Here is a 25110-nt window from a genome sequence, read left to right on the forward strand (position 1 = left end):
GCCTCCCTAGTGTCCTGCTTTTTGTTATGAACTTTATTGTAGCTCCTAGATTATTGTTTGGAGGCAGCTCAGTTTCTTGAAAGTAACGCAGACTTTAAAATCAGATTTGTTCCTGCCATCTGAGGCTCAGTTTCGTCATTAGGAAAATACAGGCGTTAAGACTCTATCTCATAGACTTGTTAAGATTGAATGAAATCATGTGTACCGAGGGCCCAGCACATGGTAGGCACACACTGAATGGTTCTTTCTTTCCCCTGGGTGATTGGAATCCTCAAGAGTGGGAGCTTGTCTTTGCATTCTCCAGAACATAAAACAGTGCCTGGCCTGCAGTCATTCCATGTCGGAGGCTGGGTAGGCATGTGTGGCCCCCGTGCTCTGAAGTGGTGGGACTGTGCTCACATTCTGAGAATGAGACAGACTGCGTAGACAGGCACCATGTGCTGTGGTGTAGATTCCAGCTCCCGCACACAGCTCTTGTTGTAAAGCATCCTTCTTGCTGCTATCAAGTAATTTAATTGACCTTTAAGCACTTGCCTCCACCCGTAACTACAGGAACTACGCGGGGTTGGGGTGTGTAGGGGGTTGGTCTGGGGAGCTCTGGCCTCTGGAATAGTTGGAGAGGAACCAACATTTTTGTGCCGTCTCAGCTCTAACTCAGAGCTCTCCAATCTTCTCTGTGGATCTAATTGCCTTGGTTCCTCCTCCTTTTACCCTCAGGCAAGTTGATTCTACCTTTACTATGCCTTTTAGTAAGACAGGAGCAAAGCGTCAGAGCTGTTAAGGGACCTTACAGATAAAGCTTTGGCTGACTCTTCCCTTTTGGAGCTGAGGTTAACCAGCAGCATCTGAACCTAGTGAGTTCCCAGGCTGGGGCTTGCCTTGGCATCTAACCCAGATGGTCATATTTGTTCCTGCTGTTTTCCTATTTGTATGAATATTTTCTATCCAAAATAAGCAGGATAGGGTACAACATGCTAAATCTTTGGGATTTCTGGATTCTCCTAGAACTAAAGAACTTCAGAACTAGAAGGGACTACCTACTGTGTGATATAACCGCTTCATATCACAGATGAGAGGCCTGAAACCAAAAAGACAAAAAGAGTTACACAACGGGCCATGGATGGCAGGAGCCGGCCTTAGAAGTGAAGTCTTGGGTCATTTGTAGATCTGGTCAGATGCTAGCTGTGTGTGTGTGAGATATGTGTCAGAGAGAGAAAACCATACACACAAATACATGCTCGTAAAGAAGTGAGCCACGATATCGTGGTGGATAAGAAGGCAGGCTGTGGAATGAGACTATCTGGTTTCAAATCCTGGCTTTGCAATTTATTAACTGGCTTTAGGTGACTTTGCTGAGCTTCAGGCACCTCATCTGTAAAATGGGGATAAGAGTGTACTACTCCCACGAGGTGGTTGGGGAGGATTAAGTGTGAGAACCTGTGTAAAGTGCCTAGCATAGCATCTGACACATACAAAACCCTTAATCATCAGTAGCTGTCACTTTATATTACACTATGTGTGTGTTTATATACACCGCCATGCGTACATTTATTTCTCTTATTACATACTCATGGGTCATCTGATGTGGAGGCTCGGCATGAATGTCAACCTTGAATTACTCTGGCACAATTAAACCAAAGATCATGCCTGTGAGGGAAGTAGAGCATGAAGATTCGTCTCCTGTTTACAACTTTGCCTCAAGGGTGGAGTGTCTCTAATCCAGCCGTATTGCAGGGGTGCATCTCCAGACTCCTGAGCTTTCCCATGCAAACTGGAAGATGGGGAGCCCCTTAGACGGAGTCTAGTAATTTGCCGTGGGGGCATCTGCTTTGGAGCCAATTTGACTTTTGCCCAAATTGGAGGAAGATCTTCAGGGCTGTGAAGGCCCAGCCTGACCCTGGAAGTAACCTGGGTTATGCGGAGCAAGAGGCATCAGCCTGAATGGTCTTTTAAGGTCTCTTCCACCCCAGCTCATCTGTGATTCTCTGATGAATTCAGAGTGTCTGGGTGCAGGCCTGCTGGAAGCAGGACCCTCCCTCCATGCTACCCAAAGCAGTTCATTCTTCATGACTCCCTTCCAACCTTGCTCTCACCCAGCTGGGCTGCAGTTACAATAAAGGAAATGACTTTTCTTTTCCCCTTCCCCCACACCTTTGTTTTCCTAGTCACAGGGTGGGGCTGGATATTGAGTGGACAAATTGCTGGGGTTTGGCCCAAACTCCTTCCCTCGCCTTCTCCTTGCACTACCCCTTCCCCCCTCACTGTGGCTACATCCCTAATCCTGCCTCCGATAACCTTCTGCCAGATTCTCAGGTACCCAGGAAAATAGGGAGCCACTTAGGGCTGGAACCTGGGACTGTAGAGTGGAGGCCAGCTGACAGACCTCCTGGAAGTAGCCCAGTCTGTAATTGTGGTGGCGCAGTTGGGCGCCTGGCCAGGATCCTTCTGATCTCTGGACACTCAGCTGACCAGCCCTTCTACTTCCTCTCTTCTGTCTTTGCAATAGGCCTGTTTAGACACTAAGTACCTCTGGCCTTTCCTTTCCTCGAGCAGTGTCATTGGCTCCAGAGCTGTGTCCTTTCTCTCTGAAGCTCTCCAGAACTGGCTCTCTCAGTGGGGGAGGCCAGGAAAGCAGCCAGGCTCACGTCGTTTGTGGCTGAGGTTAGAGTGTCGAGCTATGAATGGTGACCCTTGGCAGGTTGGCAAGCCAAAGAACCTTGACAAGTTTTCTGATGCTTGCCCTTTCACCTCATCAGAGGTGTTTGGCCAAAGAGGAGGGTTCGTGGGCAGAGGGAAAAGCTGCCTCTGTTAGTCTTTATGGCCCCTACATGGGACTCTGTTGCTTGACCTGACTCCTAACAGCATCATCAGAGGGAAAAAATCCACCATTCTTAAGGCTCCTGGGAACTATTCAGGGCCTCCTTTCTCAGGGCCATGAACACACACTATTTGAGCTTTCTCTTTTGAGAAGTGGTTTCTAATGGCTATGCCCTTGAAAAGGGATAATGCAGCGAGCTCTTGTCATTTCAGCGGGCAACAGATCATTTCCGCTAAATTTCTGACTCCAGGAAAGGCTGGTGAAGAAATTACACACGTAACGACCAGAGACTGTGGTGTAATGGGCTGACTGACGACAGAGTATTTCTGTGATGCTGAAAGCCATGGTCATTTTCTCACCCACACCCCCTTCTAAACAAGTGAGGTAGAATCATAATTACAGTAATAGGTACCATTTATTGAGTGCCTACTCTGCACCACACACTGTGCTAAGCATCTCACATGCGTTATCTCATTGCATTCTTACAATAACCTCATTGTCGTACTGGTCTTACCTATTTTACAAATAGGGAAATGGAGGTTATTTGCTTAGTCACAGAGCTACTAAGTAGAGTTCGCTGGGGTTCTGACTCCTGGCTTACAAGAATCTGTTTGCATTTCTGGGTATGGACGTGTCATTTAACCTCCCTGAGGCTCAGTTTCCTCTTCTGTAACTTCAGGGTAAAAACACTCACCCTACGTGCCACAGGTGGTGTCAGATAACACTGAAGGGTATTGGTTCAAAGGCTTCAGGAACTCTCAAGTGTCAATAAAAGTGCTATTAAATTTCCCCTGGGTCTGCCGGCTCCTGGCGTGGGAGTCAGTGGAGCAACTCTGCCATCTGCTGTTGGACTGTGGGCGCTGCTGCTGCGTTTATTGACCCAGGCCTGGGATTCCGATTTGCCATTTGTCTAGTTTATTTCTAAGGAAACAGCTGGCCAGTGGATCATTAAGGCTGGCTGTTGGGCAGGGAGCTGGGACCTGCCTGACAGAGGCACAGGCTACTACCTCGGCCTTCCTGTGCCCCCACAAGGGACTCTAGCATGAACACAGGGTGGGACTCCTAGTATGTAGCAGCAGCAGCATGTAACCTTCCATGTGCCTTAATCCTGCTCTGTTCTTTGGGAAGAGACAACTAAGATGCTATAACAGAAGCCCCACAGCTGCAGTCTGGGGCAGGGATAGAAAGGGGTGGGGGTGGGGGTGGGGCAGGGGATGGATGACTGGTATTTATTAAGCATTGTATCTGGAGTTTCACTTAGATTATGTGAGTCAACCCTCACAATAACCCTGCAACCCCATCTTCCTCTTCTTTTTCTCCTTCTTCTGTTTTTTTTTTTCTAAGGAAGATTAGCCTTAGCTAACGTCTGTTGCAAATCTTCCTCTTTTTTTTGCTTGAGGAAGATTCACCGTGAGCTAACATCTGTGCCAGTCTTCCTCTATTTTATATGTTGCTTGCCACCACAGCATGGCTGACAAGTAGTATAGGTGCACACCCAAGATCCGAACCGTGAACCCAGGCCACCAAAGCAGAGCATGCTGAACTTAACCACTAGGCCACAGGGCCAGCCCCTGCAACACCATTTTATATAAAACAGGAAGACCCAGAAAGGTAGAAGAACTTGCCCAGGGTCACACAGAGCTGACATTTGAACTCAAGTCTCCCTAGCTCCCAGGAGGGTCCTCTTTCCACTGGGACTTCCAGGAAACAACAGTGGACTTGAAGTCAGAAGACCTAGATTTAGGTCTCAGTGGAGCCAGGCTGGCTGTGTAACTGTGGGCGAGTCCCTTTGCCACTTGAGCCTCAGTTTGTTATCTATAAAATGTGGTGAAAGTAATTTACCTCATGGAGTAGTTGTAAGGAACAAGGAGGTACGGAGAAGAAAGCATTCTGAAACCATTCGAACGGTATAATGTGAAGGATTAGCAGCATGTGGCAGCCTTGTGCTTCTTCTATTAATCATTCACATTTAATTTGGAGCATCGTCTGCTGTATTGAAGGCACCAAATTAGATGCTGTTGGGGATACAGATTTACGTACTGGCCTGCTCTTCTAACTGACTCCCTCAGACAGCTGAACACAGGTAATAACACAGGGCGTTCCTAATAGCGGGCTTCCGTGCTGTCTCTGTCCTGACACAGCTTCCCTTCGTAATGTTCCAGAGGACAGACTCGTTGGTTCGTGCACTGGGCACTCTTCAGTCTTCATTTTATATTAACTCCTAAACTGCACTAGAGGTAGTAGAGAAAAGCGACTCAGAGTTTGGAGTCAGGCTGTTTGAGTTTCCATACCAGTTTCTCTTATCAGACACCTGACCTTGAACCAACTGCTGAACTTCTCTTTGCCACAGTTTCATCAACTAGAAAAGGGGAAACGGTTCCCACTTCAATTTGTTGTTGTGCAGATTAATTGTATCATGTATTCCAAGCCCTTGGCACGGTGCCTGGCCATAATTAGGACTTAATAGATGGTAGCATTTGTTATTAGTGTCTTTGTCGCTCTTGAAATGTTCTCTTCCCTTGGCTTCCATGACATTCCACACTCTCCTCCGTTTCGCCCCACTTCTCTCATCATTCCAGTTTGCTTATCCTCCTCTATCCAGCTCTGAAATGGTGGTGTTTTTCCCAGATGTGGTTCTCTGTTTTCTCCCTAGGCAGTCCTACCCTCGCCTGTGGCTTCTGTTGTCCTCCACACAAGGACAATCCTGAAATCAGTATCTCCAGTCCAGACTTTTCCCCTGACTGAGCTCTAGACCAATGTGTCCTGCCGTCACCTTCACATGTCCATTTGAATGTCTTCCAGGCACCCCAGACCCAGCTGGACTTTGTCTTCCTCCCAAAACTGGTTCCTCTTCCACTGTCACCTGTCCTGTTGAATGGCACCACCATCCGCGCACTGCCCAAGCCGGCACCTGGGAGTCCGCTTGGATGCTTCTCTCTCATCCTCTATACCCAAGCCTATCAGTTTTATGTCCAGATTATATTTTGAATGCATCCACTTCTTTCCATTTCCCCCACCTCCACCCTGTTCCGTGCTACCATCCTCTTTCACCTGGGTGACTGCAGAGGACTTCTAACTGTCCATAGTCACTCTGCACCCGCAATCCCTTCTCCACAGAGCAGCCAGAGTGAGTGATCTTTAAAAAAGTCTGACTGCGTCACACTGTGTCGTCTCTCCATTCTTACACACTTCCACAACTTACTTTCCAGTATTCTCGGATAAAGACTGAAGTCCTTACTTTGGCCCCTAGAGCCCCCCGTGGCATACAGAGCCCCCTGTAGTCTGGCCTCTCCCCACAGCCTCCTGCTCTCTCTACTTCAGCCTCTCTGCCCTTCTTCACGCTGTCCAAAGTGCGTCTTCCTTTCTTCTAACAAGGCCTTTGTTCCTCCCGTTCCCTCTGCCTGGGATGCCCCCTTGCCCTCTTTTGGCCTAATTAACTCCTGCTCATCCTCCAGATCCTTACCTGGATGTCTCAGGGAAGTAGTTATAAAATAGGTCATGGCCCCTGTTTTATGCTTTCATAGACCTTTCCTTTGAAGCTTTTTTGTGGTTTTAATTTCACATTTATTCATGTGATCGTCTCCTTAGTGGCATCCTGAGACCTCTAATAGTCTGTCAGCATAACTTGGTCAGGGACCACGGGGCTTTTTGCCCCTTGTTGGGTCACCACTGAACATATCCTTAGCATGGGAGGGATATTTGTTGAATGAATTGCCAGAGGTGGCCAAAAGATATGATGTAAGCGAGGCCTTTCCCTGCCCTGCCCCTTCCCCACATCCTTCCCTTAGCAGCCACCGTGGCTGCACTTACTGTAAACGGCAGGGAGGAATCGGTTCCGGACATTGGGTTGTTTTGGAAATTTGCCTGCAAATGTCGAGGTGAGAAGTTGAAACTTATTCTGCCCCCAGAATAGCCAGAGAGGCTGGCCCAGGAGTGCTCCTGTCCAGCAGTAGGTCTTGAGCTGCGTTTCTCTGTAGGCACAATTCCAGACAGGAGCAAGCCCTGGAGAGAGAGGCAATAGAGGGAAAAATGATTTCAGCCCAAACTAATTATGAATTGCCCTGAAATCTGACAAATCTCAATTTTAATTGTAAGTTTCTAAATTTATTTGTTTTTAAGTTTTAGAAATCTTTGAAGGATGCTATTAGCTAAAGATGCCCATTAAGTATAGAGTGGAAAAATTGGAATACTTAACATAGTATCTTTTACTTATGGGTAATTTATGGCAGGGTATAGGTAGATAGGTTGGCAGTTCCCCAAGAACGTGGAAATAAAGTTTGTCCTCTATGAGTTAAACTAGTTAGATCTACATGTAATGAGAGCACACTCAGGTGGTAGTTAAGACCACAGACTCTAGAACCAGATTGCTTGGGTTCAAATCCTAGTTCTGCCATTTATTAGCTGTGCAACTTGGACAAGTTACTTACCCTTTCTGTGCTTCATTTCGTCATCTATAAAATGGAGGTACTGACCTACTGCCAACCTCAGTGTGTTATCGTGAGGGGTAAACAAGTGAAGTCATGTGCAGCACTGGGTGGGAACAGGGCCTCGCAGAGTGAGCACTCATGTGTTAGCCGTTTGTGTTAGCTACTAAGGAGGCAAATGTCTTCCAGGGCTGAGTAATATGTGAATTGGTGATCATTACATATCTAAAGAAGTAATGATTTTTTTCAATTAAAAATTAGTTTAGGGGCTAGCCCTGTGGCTGAGTGCTTAGGTTCGTGCACTCCGCTTTCGTGACCCAGGGTTCCGCTGATTCAGATGCTGGGCACAGACATGGCACTGCTCATCGGGCCGTGTAGAGGCGACGTCCCACATAGCACAACCAGAGGGCCTATAGCTACAATGTACAACGATGTACTGGGGGACTTCGGGGAGAAAGAAAAGGAAAAAAAAAAAGGAAGATTCGCAACAGATGTTAGCTCAGGTACCAGTCTTTTTTAAAAAAAAAAAATTAGTTTAAAAACCAATATAATAATGAGTGGTCAGCAGTGAAACAGAAAGTGAGAAGTCAGAGAGGCAAAACTAGCAGTGTGTCCAGATAAAGATACTGGGTCTGGATTTGGTCCCTAGAAGGGCGTTCTTTGTTGTAGGCAGGGCTGGTTTGGCCGGCTCACCACCGACAGAATGAAATTTCTCTCCATGGCCGCTTATGTCCCTTTTTATCCGTTCTCACAGAGCAACCTTCTGATGCCTAATTCAGCTTCCTGGGACTCTTGATAACAGGAAGAGTCGGGAGGCAGCACCTGTTTAGGGGCTGTGGGTGTTCCAATTTCAAGTGTCAATTCATAAATGGACAGTGGGGTTGATAAATTGTTAGGATAGATCATCACAGAATGTCTGCACCTCTCTGTGTACTATGAAGTCCTGTTTCTGGACCTAAAAGGCCAAAAACAAGGCCCAAATTAGCATCATTCACCAAGGTGATGCCAGCCTTGGAGCAGTGTCTGGGTGGTCAGCCAGCCTACCTTTCTCTGACCACAACCCCTTCCTCATTGCTCCCTGCAGCATTGACCTACTGGTGTGGAGTTTTTTGCTCACCCAACATCTTCCTTCTGCTGAGGAAGAAATTGAAGCCCAGAGAGGTTTAATGGCTTCCATCAGATCACACGGCAAGTTTGTTGTTAGGCAGTTCAAATTTTAGGTCTTCTCTGCCAGGCCGGGGCTCTTCTCCTGGCATTACCCAGAGATTAATTAAGGTGTCCAGAGCACTTTTTCCCCCGGCGCAGCCAGAAGAAGAATATCTGTGTGAACAAAGCATTTGACACTGAATGTCAGACACTCAATTTTCTAATGTTAGTATCACAGAGCAACAATGGATGATTGTCTGTCTACAAGAGGCTGTGACCCCGTTCCTCTTTGCTTACAGCCAATACAGGCAAATCTCAGCTGTTAAAATGACCAGCTCGGTAGAGATGTGGGCTGAGGACGAAGCCATAGTCTGCTGTTAGTGAACACTAGTTAGCCAGGGACTCCACGTGGACGTACATGCAGCCACCTATAGACTTGAGGCATAAATGCCCATTCAGGGAGACAAACCGGCAACTAAAGACTGACACTGTCTTTGGTGTTTCAGGCTTTACATTCTATTCGTTGGGAACCTCTGCTTATTTAAATACCTCTGATAACTGTTCACAGCCTATGGGTGACTCTCACCTGGCAGACTTGGTGCTTGGTGATCGTGATCTGCGCCTGCTCTCTTCCACTGTCCCAGCCTCCTCCCTGATCACTCCTCACATGTGTCCTGCACTGCAGCTTAGGGACCATACTGTATTCCTCCTTGCCATTTACAGTAACTGTAACTGTTATGCCTCTGAGCATTTGCACATGTTGCTCCTTCAGGCTGGAATGCTCTTGTCTGCCCGGCAATCAGCCAGTTAGATTCAGCCACTACATCCCGTCCTCTGTGGAGGAGCCTCCCCAAGTCCACCTTCACCCTCCCTACCAATCAGAGGACAATTTTCTCCCTCGCTGTTATTCTCCTCGTACCTCAGTTAGAGCCTTATCAGTATTTGTTTACACATCTAACATCACTTCTGGAGTATGAAATTCTCCAAGTCTGGAGCCATATATAGTTCGTCTTTGTGTCCCAGAGCTTAGCAGAGTGCCTGGAACAGAGTTGGTATTCAGTGTTTGTTGAATGGATGATATTTTTGTCCAATGACCACCTTTCTTTTTGGACTCTTGGGTAAGTGTCCAAAATGCACCATCACCATGTCTGCTCTGCAGTATTCTCCCAGGCAAGCACTTTTGTTTTGAAGTCGGGGCCTGGAACAAGACCTCTGTGTGTAAATGTTATTCTAAAGTCTAAAACCATCAAAGCCAAGGCCTCAAGGGATGGCATGCCTTCTGCCTTGCGGCAGCCCACGGTACTAATTTTCCTTGTATTTTTTACGCCAAGGGCCAGTCTCTCCTCCCCTGGGCACTGCTGGAGGGGTGCTAACAAATTCTCTTTCTCCACACTCCTCACCGTTACAGGGAAAAGCCTCCAAGTTCCTCACGCCAGATTTGAATTAGGGTAGTTTTCTTCTGCATGTCAGTCGTCTCCTGGTCATGCCTTCCTGAGGCTGCCCTGTAGTGATCCTGATTAGATCAGAGACTGCTCCGCTCCACTCCCTTCAGTAGCACTGACGCTGGCAGCAGCACAAGCTGGTTCTGAAATTGGCTTATGCCCTTGTGTTCTTTGTGGGGTTTTTTAACTTGTTTCAGTTACCAAGGTGGCCTTTTCATGAGATGACCCTGAATTCTAGAGTCACCTTTTCCCACCATACCCTGAGCACCACTCCAGCGTCACTGAGGAAAAGAGAGAGGCAGCTACTGTGGGGTTACAAGTGAATAAGAACAGTACCAGGAAGGTGAAAGTCCCCAGCGAGCCAAGGCTTGACAAAATATCAACCGGCAAACATTTATTATTAAGCTGCATCCAGAATAAGAAGATGAACAACCTGTCTTACAGTCATTTCCTCATTTGTAGCAAGGGAACAGTAGGGATCTGCCCTGCCTGCCTCTCAGGGTTAGCGTGAGGGTAGAATGCAATCTAGTGGACGCGCATGTAGGAAAGCGTGAAGCAGTGGTTGCAGCCTTCAGTGTGCATCAGAAACATGGGGGCTTATTGAAGAATGCAGATTATGGGGCCCCGTCTCAGCGATTCTTCGTATGTAGGCCTGGGGTAGGGCCAGGCATCTTCATTTTCTGCCTGGAGAAGTCCGATGCTGCTGCTCTTTCAACCACGCTTTCAGAAGCACCCCCATAAATCAAATAGCAAGTGTAAAGGAGTTACTTGAGGCAACTTTAGTGTCTCAGACCTGGAATCCAAAGACTTGGCTTAAACCCCAGCTCTGCCAATTCCTAGACCTGTGACTTTGGACTACAGCCTTCTCTGTGAGCTTCAGTTCCTCATCCGTAAGGAGATGACAGCCCCACCTCACGGAGTTATGAGAATTCAATGGGAGCAAACGGGAGCAAGCCCACCTCAGCACCTGGCTTGTGGAACTCGGTCAGTGTTTTGCAGAGTGAGAGCTAAGTGTCCACGACCTCTGTTTCCTGGTGTCATGTTAACAAACACCAGGTAAAAGACAATCCTTGGTATCCACCTTAATCGACTATTGTGGAAATCAAGATAGAAGCGTAAGGATTTAGTCCAGTTCCTTACTGTACAGCTCGTGAACTTGAAATTAGGAAGGGAGGACAGGAAGCCCAAGATGTGTGAGGGTACCCAGTCACATGAAATGCATTTAGATTTTCAGACCAGAAAAATGTGTTTCCCAACTAAAGAAAAAGAAAAAAACCTTTCTAGCACAGTAACAGAACCACTGTTAGTAACTTTTGAGAAACCGTAGAGAATGAGGGCAACACCCTAAGTATAATGATTATTTGTTCCATACCTACCATATACCGGGCACTGGGGATCTCTTAGTGAAATGAAAATGGAGATGGCTAACTGGCTGAGTTTTCAAAAAGGAAGAAAAAGCGATCCTGGAAAAAGTAAATTCATAGTCTTTTTGACTTGACTCCTTCACAGAACTCTTGAGGGAATTTTGTGGACAAATTCTGATGGAATTCTGTGGAATTTTGTAGATGATGGAATAGGTGGACACTGCACGCTTAGAAAAGGAGCTGATCGCTAGGATTCGGCAGGAGTGAATTAGTTGTGACTTAGACTTGACTTTGTGTTTTCACTGGATTGCCAGTCATGAGACCCTCTCTTGATTTCCACAAGGCATTTGGTAAACTCTTTCATGGTATCCTGACAGCAGGAATGTGGGCAGGAAATCTAGAAAAATCAGACGCCGGAGTTCAACGTACGCCGCAGTTTTGGGCCCTGTGTTGGAGAGGCGGGATTCCTGAACACCTTGGTAAGGCTCGTGGTGAGGAAAGGGCGTGGGGTTTGAGGTCAGCAAACCCAGCTTTTCCTCTCAGCGCTGCCCTTCCCAGCAGTACCTTGGATGAATTACCTGCCATCTCCAGGCCTCCCTTGCCCTGTCTGTGCTGGAGGTGCTCCTCGCAGGGTTGTTGCAGGGACTAAACTAGATGATGAGCATAAAAGCCCTTTGTAAACTGAATTGCTAGCTGTGGGCCTGGTGTGGGCTCCATGTAGTTTGATTGGAGGTAGACAGATACAGGCTCAGAGCGCTTCCTGTGGTGATGTGCTTGGGGACCTGTCACGGAAATCCTTTCCAGAGAAGATTGAGTGCTCTGTTGGAGTTGGGCCTGGAAAAAGGAGACGACAGCCACCAGCTGGAGATGTGGGAGGCTGCAGAGGAGCTAAGAGAGCAAAGGCTTGGGGACTGCCGGGGAGAGCCTGCATGGCCAGGCCAGGAAGCGGAGTGGGGCAGGAGGGGGCCACAGTGGTGACCCTGGTGGAAAAGCTAAAGAGACAGCGCCAGCGGTCCTGAGTGCTGTGCACGTAGGGTGGATTTGCCTCTGGACAAGAGCACTAGGAAAAAAGAGTGAGGAGGTTTTTGCTTTATGGGACTTCTTTTTGTTGTTATCCATTTATCATTTTATTTTTTAGACTCTTTTTTAAAATTTTATTTATTTATTTATTTTGAGGAAGATTAACCCTGAGCTAACTACTGCCAATCCTCCTCTTTTTGCTGAGGAAGACTGGCCCTGAGCTAACATCTGTGCCCATCTTCCTCTACTTTATATGTGGGATGCCTACCACAGCATGGCTTGCCAAGCGGTGCCATATCCACACCGGTGAACTCCGGGCCACTGAGAAGTGGAACGTGTGAACTTAACTGCTGCGCCACCGGGCCGGCCCCCTCCATTTATCATTTTAAAAAGCAGCACTTGGGGCCTGCCCAGTGGCATGGTGGGTGGTTAAATTCGTGTGCTCTGCTTCAGCGGCCTGGGGTTTGCAGGTTCAGACCCGACATGCGGACCTACACACCGCTCATCCAGCCATGCTGTGGTAGCATCCTATATACAAAATAGAGGAAGATTGGCACAGATGTTAGCTTAGCACCAATCTTCCTCGAGCAAAAAGAGGAAGATTGGCAACTGATGTTAGCTCGGGGCCAATCTTTCTCACCAAAAAATAAAAAATAAAAAGCAGCGCTTAAGTGTAAGAAGAAAGGTAAACAATATCAAAATGGTAGAACATGGATGCTGTTTTATCCCTGCTTCTTGTCTCACTGCTGTAAAGGAGAGACTCATAACCATGTAGTGGAGTCTTCTAGGTGGTCTCTAAGGATTATGCACATCAACTTTTTAAACAATGGGATTATACTGTACACTTTCTCTGATACTTGGCCTTTTCATGTAACACCTTACCCAGGACAATTTCTGTTTCAGGACATGGATCTACCTCATTATTTTTAAGAGCTGCATAGTATTCTGTTATGTGGATGCGTTATAGTATTTAGCCCACCCCTTTTGATGGACACGTAGTCTGTTCCTAGGATGCTGGATACATGTCTTGGCGTATTTCTCTAGGCACAGTTTCTCATAGTGGAATTTCTAGGACTCCTGTTTTATTTTTTTAAAGATTTTATTTTTCCTTTTTCTCCCTAAGCACCCCTGGTACATAGTTGTGTATTTTTAGTTGTAGGCCCTTCTAGTTGTGGCATGTGGGACACCGCCTCAGCATGGCCTGATGAGCGGTGCCATGTCCACGCCCAGGATTCGAACTGGCGAAACCCTGGGCTGCCAAAGCAGAGCGTGTGAACTTAACCACTCTGTCGCTGGGCTGGCCCTAGGACTGCTGTTTTAGAAAGATGATTGGAGGCCCGCCCGGTGGTGCAGTGCTTAAGTGCGCATGTTCTGCTTTGGCAGCCTGGGGTTCGCTGGTTCAGATCCCAGGTGCAGACATGGCCCTGCGTGGCAAGCCATGCTGTAGTAGGCGTCCCACATATAAAATAGAGGAAGATGGGCACAGATGTTAGCTCAGCGCCAGTCTTCCTCAGCAAAAAGAGGAGGATTGGCAGCAGATGTTAGCTCAGGGCTTAATCTTCCTCAAAAAAAAGGAAAAAAGAAAGGTGATTGCTGTAGATGTGTGGAAAGCGAGTTGGAAGAGAACAGCAGCAGAGGCAGGAGAACTGATCAGGAAATGGGGATGGCAGTGCCCACCTTTCAAGGTTTCAGAAGCTGCAGAGTCCCCTGAAGTTTCCTTTTGTGTTTGGAGTCCTCCCGGCCCGTAGAGGGCCCCACACGAACACAGTTCCTTAGACTTCAGTTTGTCTGACCAGCGCCTTCTCTCGAGGAGAGGGTGGGTGATTCAGTCCTTCACCGCTCCTCCCCAGGCCTCTCTCTTGGGCCTGCTGACCTTGAAGGCTGTTGTCCCTAGCCTCTCACAGACGCCTTGAAGCCCTGTGGCTCAGCTGGTTCCGAGGAGTCGGTTTGCTCGGCTCCCCGCCAGGTTTCCAACTTGTGAAATGTGCAGGAGATTAGCACTTCTCCTGCCATTTTATCCTGTCCGTAACTGCCAGCCCAAAGATCCCTGCAGTTGCCTCTGGCAGCTGTAACTGCTGAACCCTCTGCCAGCTGTTCTGGGGACCTAGAAGAGCAGTATCCAAGGGCGGGCGGGGGAAGTATATCCTCCAGTGTGACCTTTCACCTCCCAGTTCTGGGTGGTTTGGGCCCTTTGAAGTTGGCCCTGAGGAACCACGCGCTTGGGTCTGAGCGGCCAGCGGCTTATCGCATCTGGTGATCAATCCTTCAGTGGTTCCTCCTGAAGTCTGGATTTATGAGGGTCAAGTGGATTCCACCGAGGAGGGGCGTCCACTTCAGCTCAGGACATGGGGAGACGGCTGCCCCTCTGCCAGGAGGAGGCAGTTTTCGTGGCATTGAGAAGTCCTCTTACTAGTTCCCCACACACCAACCCACCCACCCACTGAGTCCTTTTGAAGGGGAGTGGGGGGAATGGAGAATGCCTGCAGCCTCCTGCTCACATTCCTAGACACCGACTCACTGCACCCGCCGCCGCTGGAACGGCGGAGCTGTGTGAAATGTCAGGAGGAGTTATGCTCACGGGCTCCCTGGCCCCAGTCTCTTTGTGGCTTGCATTTTCTTCCACCCGCACTCTGTTCATCAGATGGAAATCAGAGGGTGCAATTAGAAGATAATTTTCTAGTTCCAGACTTAACTTGGGGCCCCCTTCTTGCCTGATCGAATTACAGGGGAACATAATAGATTTTTGGTGAGAAATAGTTGGCTCTGTCGCTGGGAGAAAGAGAGCTCCCACTCTCCAGCTGGGCAGGCCTTTCAGTATCCCGTGTGTCATTCCCCCCTCACACCCTGCCCCACCTCTTCTGTGGCTCTTGTGTGGCCCCCAGGCTAGGATCCTGATCTCAGGGCCAGCTCAAGGGGTTTAAACTCAACTTGAGATCCAAGGAAAACAAGGAGTCCTCTGCAACCTCATGGGCTGCAAAATGTTGAAGCTGGAAGCTGTTTAGAGACCTAACCAAGGCCCAGACAGAGGCAGCGACTTGCTGAAGGCCACATAGCTAGCCCTTAGTGGTAGTAACAATAGTCTTAATGATATTAGCAGCTAACATTTATCAGCCCTTAATGTGTTCCAGACTCTGTGCCAAGGGCTTACGTGCAGTGCATTGTCGCATTCAAACCCAGACAGTCTGGCTCTGGGCCCAGGCTGGGCTCCAGCATAGCAATGGTAGAGCTCATTAATAGGCAGCCTGGGTTCGAATCTTGGCTTCACTTCTCTCTCATGCAGCTGGGTGACCTCAGGCAAGTGATTTAACCTCTCTGTACCTTGATTTCTTCCTCTGTGAAAAGGCAGAAATCACAGCACTACTGACAGTGTGGATTAAAATTTATTCATACACGTAAGTGCTGTGAGCAGTGCTTGGTGTGGGGGGAGCGCTCGTCCAGTGCCCGCTCCCCACTGGCTGCCTCTGGGGCTGGAGTGTGTTGTCTCTGTGGCAGTAGATAGACGTGGCTGAGTTCTGCCCATATGCCAAAAGCTGGTCTTCACTATTAGAGGCAGTAAACAGAGTGTTTGAATGCATTGCTCTAGAGCAGAGTTGGCAAACTGTAGCCCACACTGTCTGTTTTTGTACAGTCTGTGTGATTTTTACATTTTTAAATGGTTGTGGGGGGAAGCAAAAGAATATTTCGTGGGACATGAAATTCAAATTTCTGTGTCCGTAAATAAAGTTTCATTGGAACACAGCCATGTCCATTTGTTTACTTTTTATATATAGCCTCTTTCGCACTGCAGTGACAGAGTTGATAGCTATGACAAAGTCTAAATGGCTGCAAAGCCTAAAATATTTGCTTTCTGGCCCTTTACAGGAAAAGTGTCCTGACTCCTGCTCTAGAATCATATGCGGTTTAGAACCCGTCTCTGCCACTTACCAGCTGTGTCTTCAGGCTAGTGACATAACCCTTCAGAACCTCAGTTTTCTCATGTGTTAAATGGGGATGATAACATCTACCTCATACATTGGCAATTTAAGTATAGTAGATAAGAGGGGCCAGCCTGGTGGCGCAGTGGTTAAGTACGCACATTCCGCTTCGGCAGCCTGGGGTTGCTGGTTCAGATCCTCGGTGCGGGCATGGCACTGCTTGGCAAGTCATGCTGTGGCAGGCGTCCCACATATAAAGTAGAAGAAGATGGGCATGGATGTTAGCTCAGGGCCAGTCTTCCTCAGCAAAAAGAGGAGGATTGGCAGCAGATGTTAGCACAGAGCTAATCTTCCTCAAAAAAAAAAAGGTATAGTAAATAACAGATGCAGAGCACTTAATAACACAGGCCTGAAACATATTCACTGCTCAGTAAATGGTAGCTTATAACAGGGTGCAAACCCAATCTCTCATCACATTCGTTGTTGTCCCTGTGCCCAAGAAGCAGCGGAATGAGAAAAGGCTCCCTTTTAACCCAGCCACCACCTTCACCACAGACTTTGCTGTCACAGTTCGCAATGAGAGACAGCAGTTGCAGGGTGACTTGTGGCTCTTTCCAGTGGAGAGGAGTATGTGCCTGGTGGGAGAGAGCTGGTGTCACTCCCCTGAGTCCAACAGTTAGGTCTGGACACGCCCCAGTCTTCTCCAGCAGCCTTGCTTTTCCCCTTTTCATGGGGGATAAGGGGCTTTCCCAGTGCTGGGCTCTGGTTTGGCCATCCGCACAGCTGGGGCTCTTCAGGCAGGCCCCCACTCCAGATACCTAGGCCCATCATCCCCACAGGCACGCTGGGCCTTGTCCATCATGCCCCGTTTTTCAGTTTGAGAAGCCTGGTTACCATGAACACAGCAGAATAAGTACCATTGCCCACTGAGGCAGATGGATGACAGAGAGGGATGGGTGACTTGCGCTCCAGTCCCTGTGCTCTCTCCTACCTGCAGAAGGGCTTTGAGGGAGGTGTCTCCCTTTGAAGAGGCCCAGTGAAGCTAAGGGGCTGAGAGCCCCAGCTCTAAGTCAACATGGGCCGTCATTAAAATCGCAGCCCTGTCACTGACTAGTTTTTTGGCCTTGGGTGAGTTACCTGATAACTCTCTACCTCACTTTCCTTGTTTTTAAAGTGGAGATAATTCCCATCTCGGCGGGGAAATAAAAGGGTGCCTACACAGTGCTTGCCACAGGGAGAAACATCAGGTGTCAGTTAATACTGGGCCTTGTTTCCTCATCCGCAGCACAGCTCTGCCCAGAAGTGGAGTAGCAGCCCCCATTGGCCAGCTCTTGGGGCTGTCCCTGGGCCAGGCCAGGGGAGGGACGAATGGGGACTCTAGCACCAGGACCAAGTAGATGCCAGCCCAGAGCAGAGAGCCCAGAAGGCGACTCTCTGGACCTGCCTCTCCTTCCAGAGAGACACCAAACCACGCTCCCCCCCCCCCACACACACACACCACCGCTTTCTGGGGGCATGGCTTGGCCCAGAGCTGGTATCCTGTGCTTTCCTTCACCTCCAAGATGAGTTACTGTCCTTTACGCAGCTCCTCAGGCTGGGGACACTTGGGGACAGATAAGCTCAGCCTCTCTCCTGCCCAGCCCTTCCCTGAGCTCAGGGATGGACGCTCAGCCAGTCCTGGTTATTGTCTGCGGCGCCTGCCTGGGGCCTCCCTCCAGCCCAGCTCCACCCCTTGCCTGCAAGGTCTGTTTCCTAATAGCTGCTCCAACCACACACCTCGGTTCCGCGAGGAGCCCCTCCTCTTCCTCCCTCCCTCCCTCATCAGGGGTGGGACTGGAGAAGAAGGCTAACTTGACAGCAGCGCTTCTTTCTTAGCTAGTCACCGGTCCCTGCCCAAGAATGCCTGTGTGTGTGTAGCCTCCGCAGAGAGGTGGTTCTCCCGGAGTCCCGAGGGGCCGCCGGAGCTTCCGAGAACTGGGGAGGAGCCATTCCAGCCATGAGCCCCTGCGGGAATCTGCCAGGGGGCAAGTGGCCCGGAATCCTCATGCCCCTCCGGCTGCTCCAGAGGGAGAGGTGAGCGCTGGGCAGCCGGCCCGCAGCCAGAGGTGCCGAGAGCCTTGGGCCTGTCATGGTGGCCGTCTGCAGCCAGCCTGAGGCACTCCCAGACGGGTTTGCAGCTGAGCTTGTTTATCTGGTGTGGGAAGAAGATGGGGAGTTACTTGTCCGTCCCGGCTTACTTCACCTCCAGAGACCCCTTTCGGTGAGTTGGGCTCTGAGTCCCCCCTCCCCATCTCCTCTTCTGGCCCCTGGTCCTGAGGGGAGGGCAGAGGCCTCCCTGAATCGGCTTCTCAGATTTCATTTGTCCTTTGGCCATCAGTTCTGTCAAGCAGAAGCCAGGAGAATCTGTTCCCAAGCAGAACTGGCCTGGCGAGGGTTCCCTACCATGTTCTGGTAATGGTGAGGTGAGGGATATGCCCAGAAGGAAGCTCCTGGGGAACTCTGGCTCTCCTTCCTTCCCAGGCACACCTGGAAGAGCCTCCAAAAGATGCCGCTGACGCTGCCTACTCTTGGTCTTACTGCTTCCGGGGGGAAGAGCACAAATAGGGTGCTGTTCTTCTAGCTCTCACATGTCTTACCTGCAGGCTGTGCCGCCTGCCCAGGAATTTGCCCCAACAAGCAGGATGGGCAGGTTTTGCCAAACAGCGTGGAAGCTGGCAAGGTCTGGGTGTGGGCAACCTGGTAGTACACAGTAGGTGCTCTGTAAACGTTTGTTCTCTTAATGGCAAGCACGTAAGGGCTTCTGAGCTCCCAGGTGAGTACAGTTGCTAGGGAAAGGCCTGGGCAAGTGCTGCTGAGACCGGGGCAATTCCTTTGGAGTGTTCCAGCCCCCAAGCAGCCAGGGGGGCCTCTTTTCTGTGGGCCTTCTCAGAGAGATATGGAAACTTTCTACCTCTGACCTGCCTTTCTTTGCTCTCTGCCCCGCCCCATCTCCAACAGAAACTCCCCAGGGGGTTTCTAGCCCTCAGGGTCCCTTCTGAATGGAGCCATTCCTGGCTGGGGTGGGGCTTGTTTTCATTCTTTGGGAGCAGCCTGTTCCAAGGGCTGCCTCCCCCTCACCAGTGGTCCCAGTCAACTTCTCCCTTCTGGCTTTCCCAACCCAACCCCATGCCCAAACCTCGCTGCTGGGATACTAGTCAAGTGGCTGTGCCCTGGGCAGAAAAGCAGAACACTATGTGGTTTCACGGAATTACTGGACCCTGGTAGAGTGGTGGGAAGCCTCTGGATTTGGAGGAGGGCAAAGGGAACTGGTCCTCAGTGCTGACACTACCAGGCATCCTGCTAGGCACTTTATCCTTTGATCTGTCAACAGCCTGAAGATATTACGTATACCCACTTTACAGATGAGGCAACAGTTCTCATGTGGGGTCACTGTGGCCAGGCTTTTCCGTCTTCCCAGTTTCTCATCCTTCAGGAAGCTGAACCTCCCTCTGCCCGCACCTCCCCCAGGGGTGTTCTCAGGTTTGCTTTCCTCTCCTAGCAGAGAGAGAGCAGAAAAAGGGCCCCCATAGTTTGCCTGGCATGTCGAAGGGATGGCAGAGATTCTTTTCTGAAGAGCCTTCGGAAATTGATCTTGAGTTTAGGAGGCAGGTTTTACCACGTGGAGTCAAGATGCCAAGTGTTTGAAGTAGCCACCAGTTTAGGCCAGAGCCTCATTAATCCCTCTTACTCTTAATCCTGGAAAGGCATCTTGGGGGAGGGGTTATTCCCTTAGGAGTCAGGCATGCTGTGCCCCTTTTAATCTTTGGGGGCAGGATACAATTTCTCAAGAAGTAGAGCTGATAATGAACTCTCAGCCTGGACTTTTGAGGGCTTGGCCACCATTGCTGCCCAGAGCTGCCTGTCCTTTGTCTTGTTCTGCCCCAGCCCCTCGGGGGACCCTGACAACCCCTCCCCATCACCAGCTCTGTTTGCCCAGCTGAAGTCAGAGGGGTACTGACTGACTGAGTCACTATAGACCCTCCCCCAAATGGGAGGCCACATTCCTGAAACCACTTCTGAAGAGATAGCCAGCACACTGGGCTCTGTGCCCCACAGGAGGGACCACCCAGACCCTCTGCTCTCCCAGGTATCAGTCTAATCAGTCATCACTGTCACTGCCTGGTCAGAAAGCTGCTTATACGATTAGCCCCCTCCTTTATTACAGGGCATCTTCCAGGGCTGCTCTCTGACCAGGTGCCTGTCCCCTTCCTGGGCCTTAGTTTCTTCTACAGAGCAGAGGGGCTGGACTTCCTGGGCTCCTGAATAAGACCTTTGCCAAATTCTGTAGAACAAATTAAGTCCTTGACCTCACGCCTCTGGGGAAGTACAGAGTCCGCAGGACTTCTGGGGCTGTGGTTGCAAGAAAGTGACGCAACCAGATTCCACGGGGACATGATCAGGCGTGACAGCACGCAAGGGAGGGAAGAGGGAGCAGGAATGAAGAATGTAATTTTTGTGCCCTGTACACCCCTGCCTGACAGGCCATGCTCAGCAGAGTGCACTGTCTTCCTCTGCCAGTGCCACTAGTGTGAGGGGTGAGATGCAATTACAGGAGTGCTCCCAAGTAAGAAAACACTTCAAATTGGAATTTATAAAAGAGGTAAATTAAATCTTTCTTTTTATAGAATTTCCCTTAACGCCCAACATTGATTTAATCGGTTTGGTTTACGCATTGTCTCTTGAAGAAAACAAGTGCATCTTTGTATTCTAAAGCAACCCATGTTTAAAGGGAAAAATTATTCTTAACCCTGCCTGGCTCAGCAGTAACATTTGGCAGCTGCCTCAAGTCCTCTGGGACTCTTTTTCTCCTCATCTGAAAAATGAAGGACTTGGATCAGGTGAATGGTTCCCAACTCCTCAACTGCTGTCGCTCCTCAGAGACACACAGCTCTTTTCCATTTTTTCCAAATAACAGAGCTTCTACCCTTAACTGCAGTATGACTGCACAAATTACTTGAAACTACAGGCTTCCCGGCTTTTGGTTGGAACTGAATCAACGCACTCTGGTAACACTTATTTCTTGCTGATCAGAGGCTTGTTATATGTTTGGTTAATTTTTTTAAACAGGATAACAACATATTCCATAATAATTACAGCTTAATTGATAGCCTGTTTCAATCTACAGGGTCTGCAGGAAGGAGGAATAGTAAAGGGATCTGTGGTGATAGCAAACTGGACTCAGATGGACCAGAGTCTCTAGGCCCCTGTTATATTTGCCTTCTGGGCCCTCGAGGAGAGTTGGCATCCCCAGTCATGGCACTCTCAGGCTGAGGCAGAGAAGCTTGCCCATCCTCCCGTTCAGCCCAGTCAAAGCTCACAGGCAAGGGGCTGGAAGAATCTTCGCCCCAGCTGTCTGTCTGCTCATGTGGAAGGCTAACGATGAGGGGCCGGCCCCCTGGCCAAGTGGTTAAGTTCACGCACTCTGCTTCTGCGGCCCAGAGTTTCGCCGGTTAGGATCCAGGGCACAGACATGGCACCGCTCATCAGGTCATGCTGAGGTGGGTCCCACGTGCCACAACTAGAAGGACCCATATCTAAAATATACAACTATGTTTTGGGGGGATTTGGGGAGAAAAAGCAGAAAGAAAAAAAGATTCGCAACAGTTCTTAGCTCAGGTGCCAATCTTGTAAAAAAAAAAAAAGGCTAACGATGAGCATCCAACTAGGCCTTTACTAGGATGTGGGAGGGCTTGTTTAACATGTGCAAATCTACTATTAATAGTGACTCTTTGGTTCCCGTAACATTAAGGTTGAAAATTTACCTATAAACATTTGGTTTGAAGAATTTGCGTGTGAGTGAGGGCTGCACCTCTATCTTGTCTCACTTGGCTCCTCTCCAACAGCAAGCGCCTTGCCTGTTTGGTCTTACACATCCTAGATGCACAGTAACTATTTCCTAATTGATAGAGATTGATTGTAATCAGTTGATTTCTAATTGATTAGATAAATAATTCATTTTAGGACCTTCTCTCCTCACAGAAATTTGGTTCTGCACTGATAAGCAGATCCATATTGCTTGGTCATAGGAGGGAAAGGGGTCTGTCTCCTTTCACCCTTGGTGTCCTCAAACTGAAGAGGAAAGGGAGAGAAATGAATACTTACTGGGCACCTGCTGTGAGCCAAGCATCATGCTAGGCCTTTGTACATATGTAATTCTCAAAACCCCATGAGATTTTATCATCACCAGTATACAAATGAGGAAACTGAGGCTCACAGCCATGAAGTAGCTGGCTTTAGGTGATGCAGATATTAAATGGCAAAGAAGGAGTATGGATCTGGGTCTTAAAAGAGTTATTTGTGAGAATCTCAACTGATTATCTTTTTTTAAACCTCTGTTCCCTGCTGACTCAAAAAGTCTGTTTGGCTCTGAGCTGCCCACTGAACTAAATGCCAGGGTTCCGTTCACTTTGTAGCTACCCAAGCCCTCTGGAGTGCTTTGGAAGATGAGTGTTGGAGGTTGCCTTCAATGTATGTGGGCCTCTCAGTGATCTCTGGCTGCTCAGAAGAGTGTGGTGACTGATGCTGCAGCCCTGGGTTTGAGGCTCCACCACCTCCAAGCTGGGTGCCCTTGAGCCTGCAGCCAGGGCAGATTCTCACTTTCATTGGAAACTTCCAAAAATTGAAAGCTGGAAAAAAGCCTTGGCTTGGAAAGAACATATTGTGGCCATGGCCTCTGAGAATCTGAGGTGGGATTTTTTATTTATTTATTTTTTTGAGTAGCACTTTACATTTCCAGAGGTGGTTTCGGATTCTTTTCTTAAAAGGGCAGAGACTGCTGGGGAGTAGAACGCTGTGGATTAAATGAAGGAGAAGATACCTTGATTATGCCAATCATTATGCCAAGGAGAAGCCTCACGGAGTGTTAACTCTCCAGGGGACTTGAGCTCTTGGGGCTCCAGCCTCCTTATTCTCACAAATGCGAATCCCGAGGCCCAGCTTAGTAGATGTGTTGCATCACTCGGGCGATGGACAGTGGAAATGGCTTCATAGCCAAGTACTCATAGGTTGGGATTCCAGCTCCATCATGTATGTATTTAGCGACTTTGCAGAAGGGATTTGACTCTGCTTTTCAGTCTTCTAGTCTATAAAATAGAGATCATCCTGTCACGTTGCAGGGTGTGGTCAGGATTAGAGATTGCAGATGCGAGGCACCTCATGCCCAGAAGATGGTTGGCATTCAAGTAACAGGTAACAGTAGCTGTTATTAATATCTAAACTAGGACTCTGCCATGCAACTTCTCCAGTGGCGTAAGAACCATTTGTGTTCTATGGCAAAACAGCTTGGGGACCCCCGCCAGTTTTCCTATCAGTTGTTCACCTTCCTGCTCTTCAGAGACACCTGTGGCAGCCGACTTCGGCAGTGTAGCTGGCCATGCCCTTCAGAGGCATTCCTTCCACAGATATGTGCATTGGTAATGTTGCTCTCAAGCCAGGTGTCTTCCCAGGAGGCTGGCGTGGCTCTCCTGCAGGCCTGCACTCGCTTTTCTCCCTACCCCCTCTCCTGGGCCTAGCTAGGCTACTCACAGCAAACAAAAGCAGGATATTGGCAATGGAAAGGAGGACGTGTTCTGGTGCTCTTGTGCCCTGCGGCACACATACCATTGCGAGGGTGTAACAGGGCCCAGGCCTGCAGTTGGGTACAAATACGTCTGTACCAACTTTTCTCCATGGCAGACAGAAGGGCAGGACCTAGTGACCTTGAGCCATGGAACCCTTGTGCTTCCACCTGGACTGCTGGTTCTTGCCGCTCCCACCATTTTCAGTTTGGAAACATTTGCTAAGGGCTTACTCCACCTTGCCCTTTGCTAGGTGCTGAGTCTCCCGAGAGTAAATGGGACACTGTTCCTGTCTTCAGGGAGCTCACAGTCTAGTGAAGGAGAAACACAGGTACCCAGGAGCTTTAAGTGAGAAGGTGAGAGGCGAGAAGGAAGCCCCTGCTCCTAGTGCTGGCCCTCTGCTAGGCACCTTCCAGACATTCAGAACTGCGCTTAGTCCTCACTGCTACCCCGAAGGCAGGTGGTGATGTTGCCATTTCACAGAGGAGACGTGAAGTAGCTGGCTCAAGATCACTTAGGTGGTAGTGGTGGTGCTAAGATATGAACCTTGGATCATCCAGGGAAAAACAAAGATATGCACAGAATTGAGGGGTTCTGGTGTATAGTATAATCCCCTCATTTTACTGGTGGGGAAACTGAACCTAGAGAGGGAAAGGGCACGTAGCTCCCACGAACTTGAACCCCGGGTCTCTCTCTTCCCAATTCAGAGCTCATCCAGCATGTCTTTTACGTTGAGAGGAGTTGGGGCTGCTTGCCCAAAATGGGATCTTCCCCTCCACCCCCTGTAATTCATGGTTCTCACTGTGCCGCCTCAGGCACTTCACAGTCTTCATGCTCTACCCAGCTCTCAAGACCCTAAAGTTCAGCATGCATAGGACAAGTAGGAAATGCTGTAGGATGGGAATGGCTCATGGCAGAAGCCATCAGTCTGTTAAGCATCCATGGGGAATTGGGCACTCCAGAGAGAGGGGTTCACCTGCTTCTCCAGACCTCCGTAGCTCAGCTGCTTTCCACAGCTGCTTCACTTCATTCCCGTCTCCCTCCCCTGCCTCCCGCAGTGCCCAGAAGTAGTAGCACCCATTGTGACCTCTCAGCTTGCATTGTTAAGTTTTGTTTAGACTTTCTCTTCCCCAACTCATTATAAGCTCTTGGAAAGTGGCGTAGGGAATCTTATGTATCTATCTTTTATATCAGCCATGTCTAGCAAGTTATAATAATACACTTAATACAAGCAAACTATAATAATTACCTTGCCCTTCACAGGTTGCAAAAGGCTTTCCTCGTACATTAACTTATGTAGTCCTCACAGTGGCTCTTTGTAGTAGGATGCTATTAGTCACATTTGTCAGTGAGGAAAAGCTATTGAGAGAAGTTGTCCAAAGCTATC

The 25110-nt window shown here is 49.0% G+C and overlaps 1 protein-coding gene across 3 annotated transcripts in view; it reads left to right on the forward strand.

The window, feature by feature from the left end:
• LIMK2 (LIM domain kinase 2) overlaps positions 1-25110 on the forward strand; it is a 54936-nt gene that overhangs the window by 11483 nt on the left and 18343 nt on the right. The window contains exon 1 of one of the 3 annotated variants that reach the window (XM_014834481.3): positions 17942-18388. The exons of the other annotated variants lie outside the window; for them this stretch is intronic. Within the exon in view, the coding sequence (XP_014689967.1) occupies positions 18336-18388 (53 nt within the window). The 5' untranslated portion in view covers positions 17942-18335. Of the gene's footprint in view, positions 1-17941; positions 18389-25110 lie in introns of those variants that run through there. 3 annotated transcript variants of the gene reach the window in all.

The sequence above is a fragment of the Equus asinus genome, chromosome 8 (assembly GCF_041296235.1).
Source record: "Equus asinus isolate D_3611 breed Donkey chromosome 8, EquAss-T2T_v2, whole genome shotgun sequence".
NCBI classification, from domain to species: domain Eukaryota; kingdom Metazoa; phylum Chordata; class Mammalia; order Perissodactyla; family Equidae; genus Equus; species Equus asinus.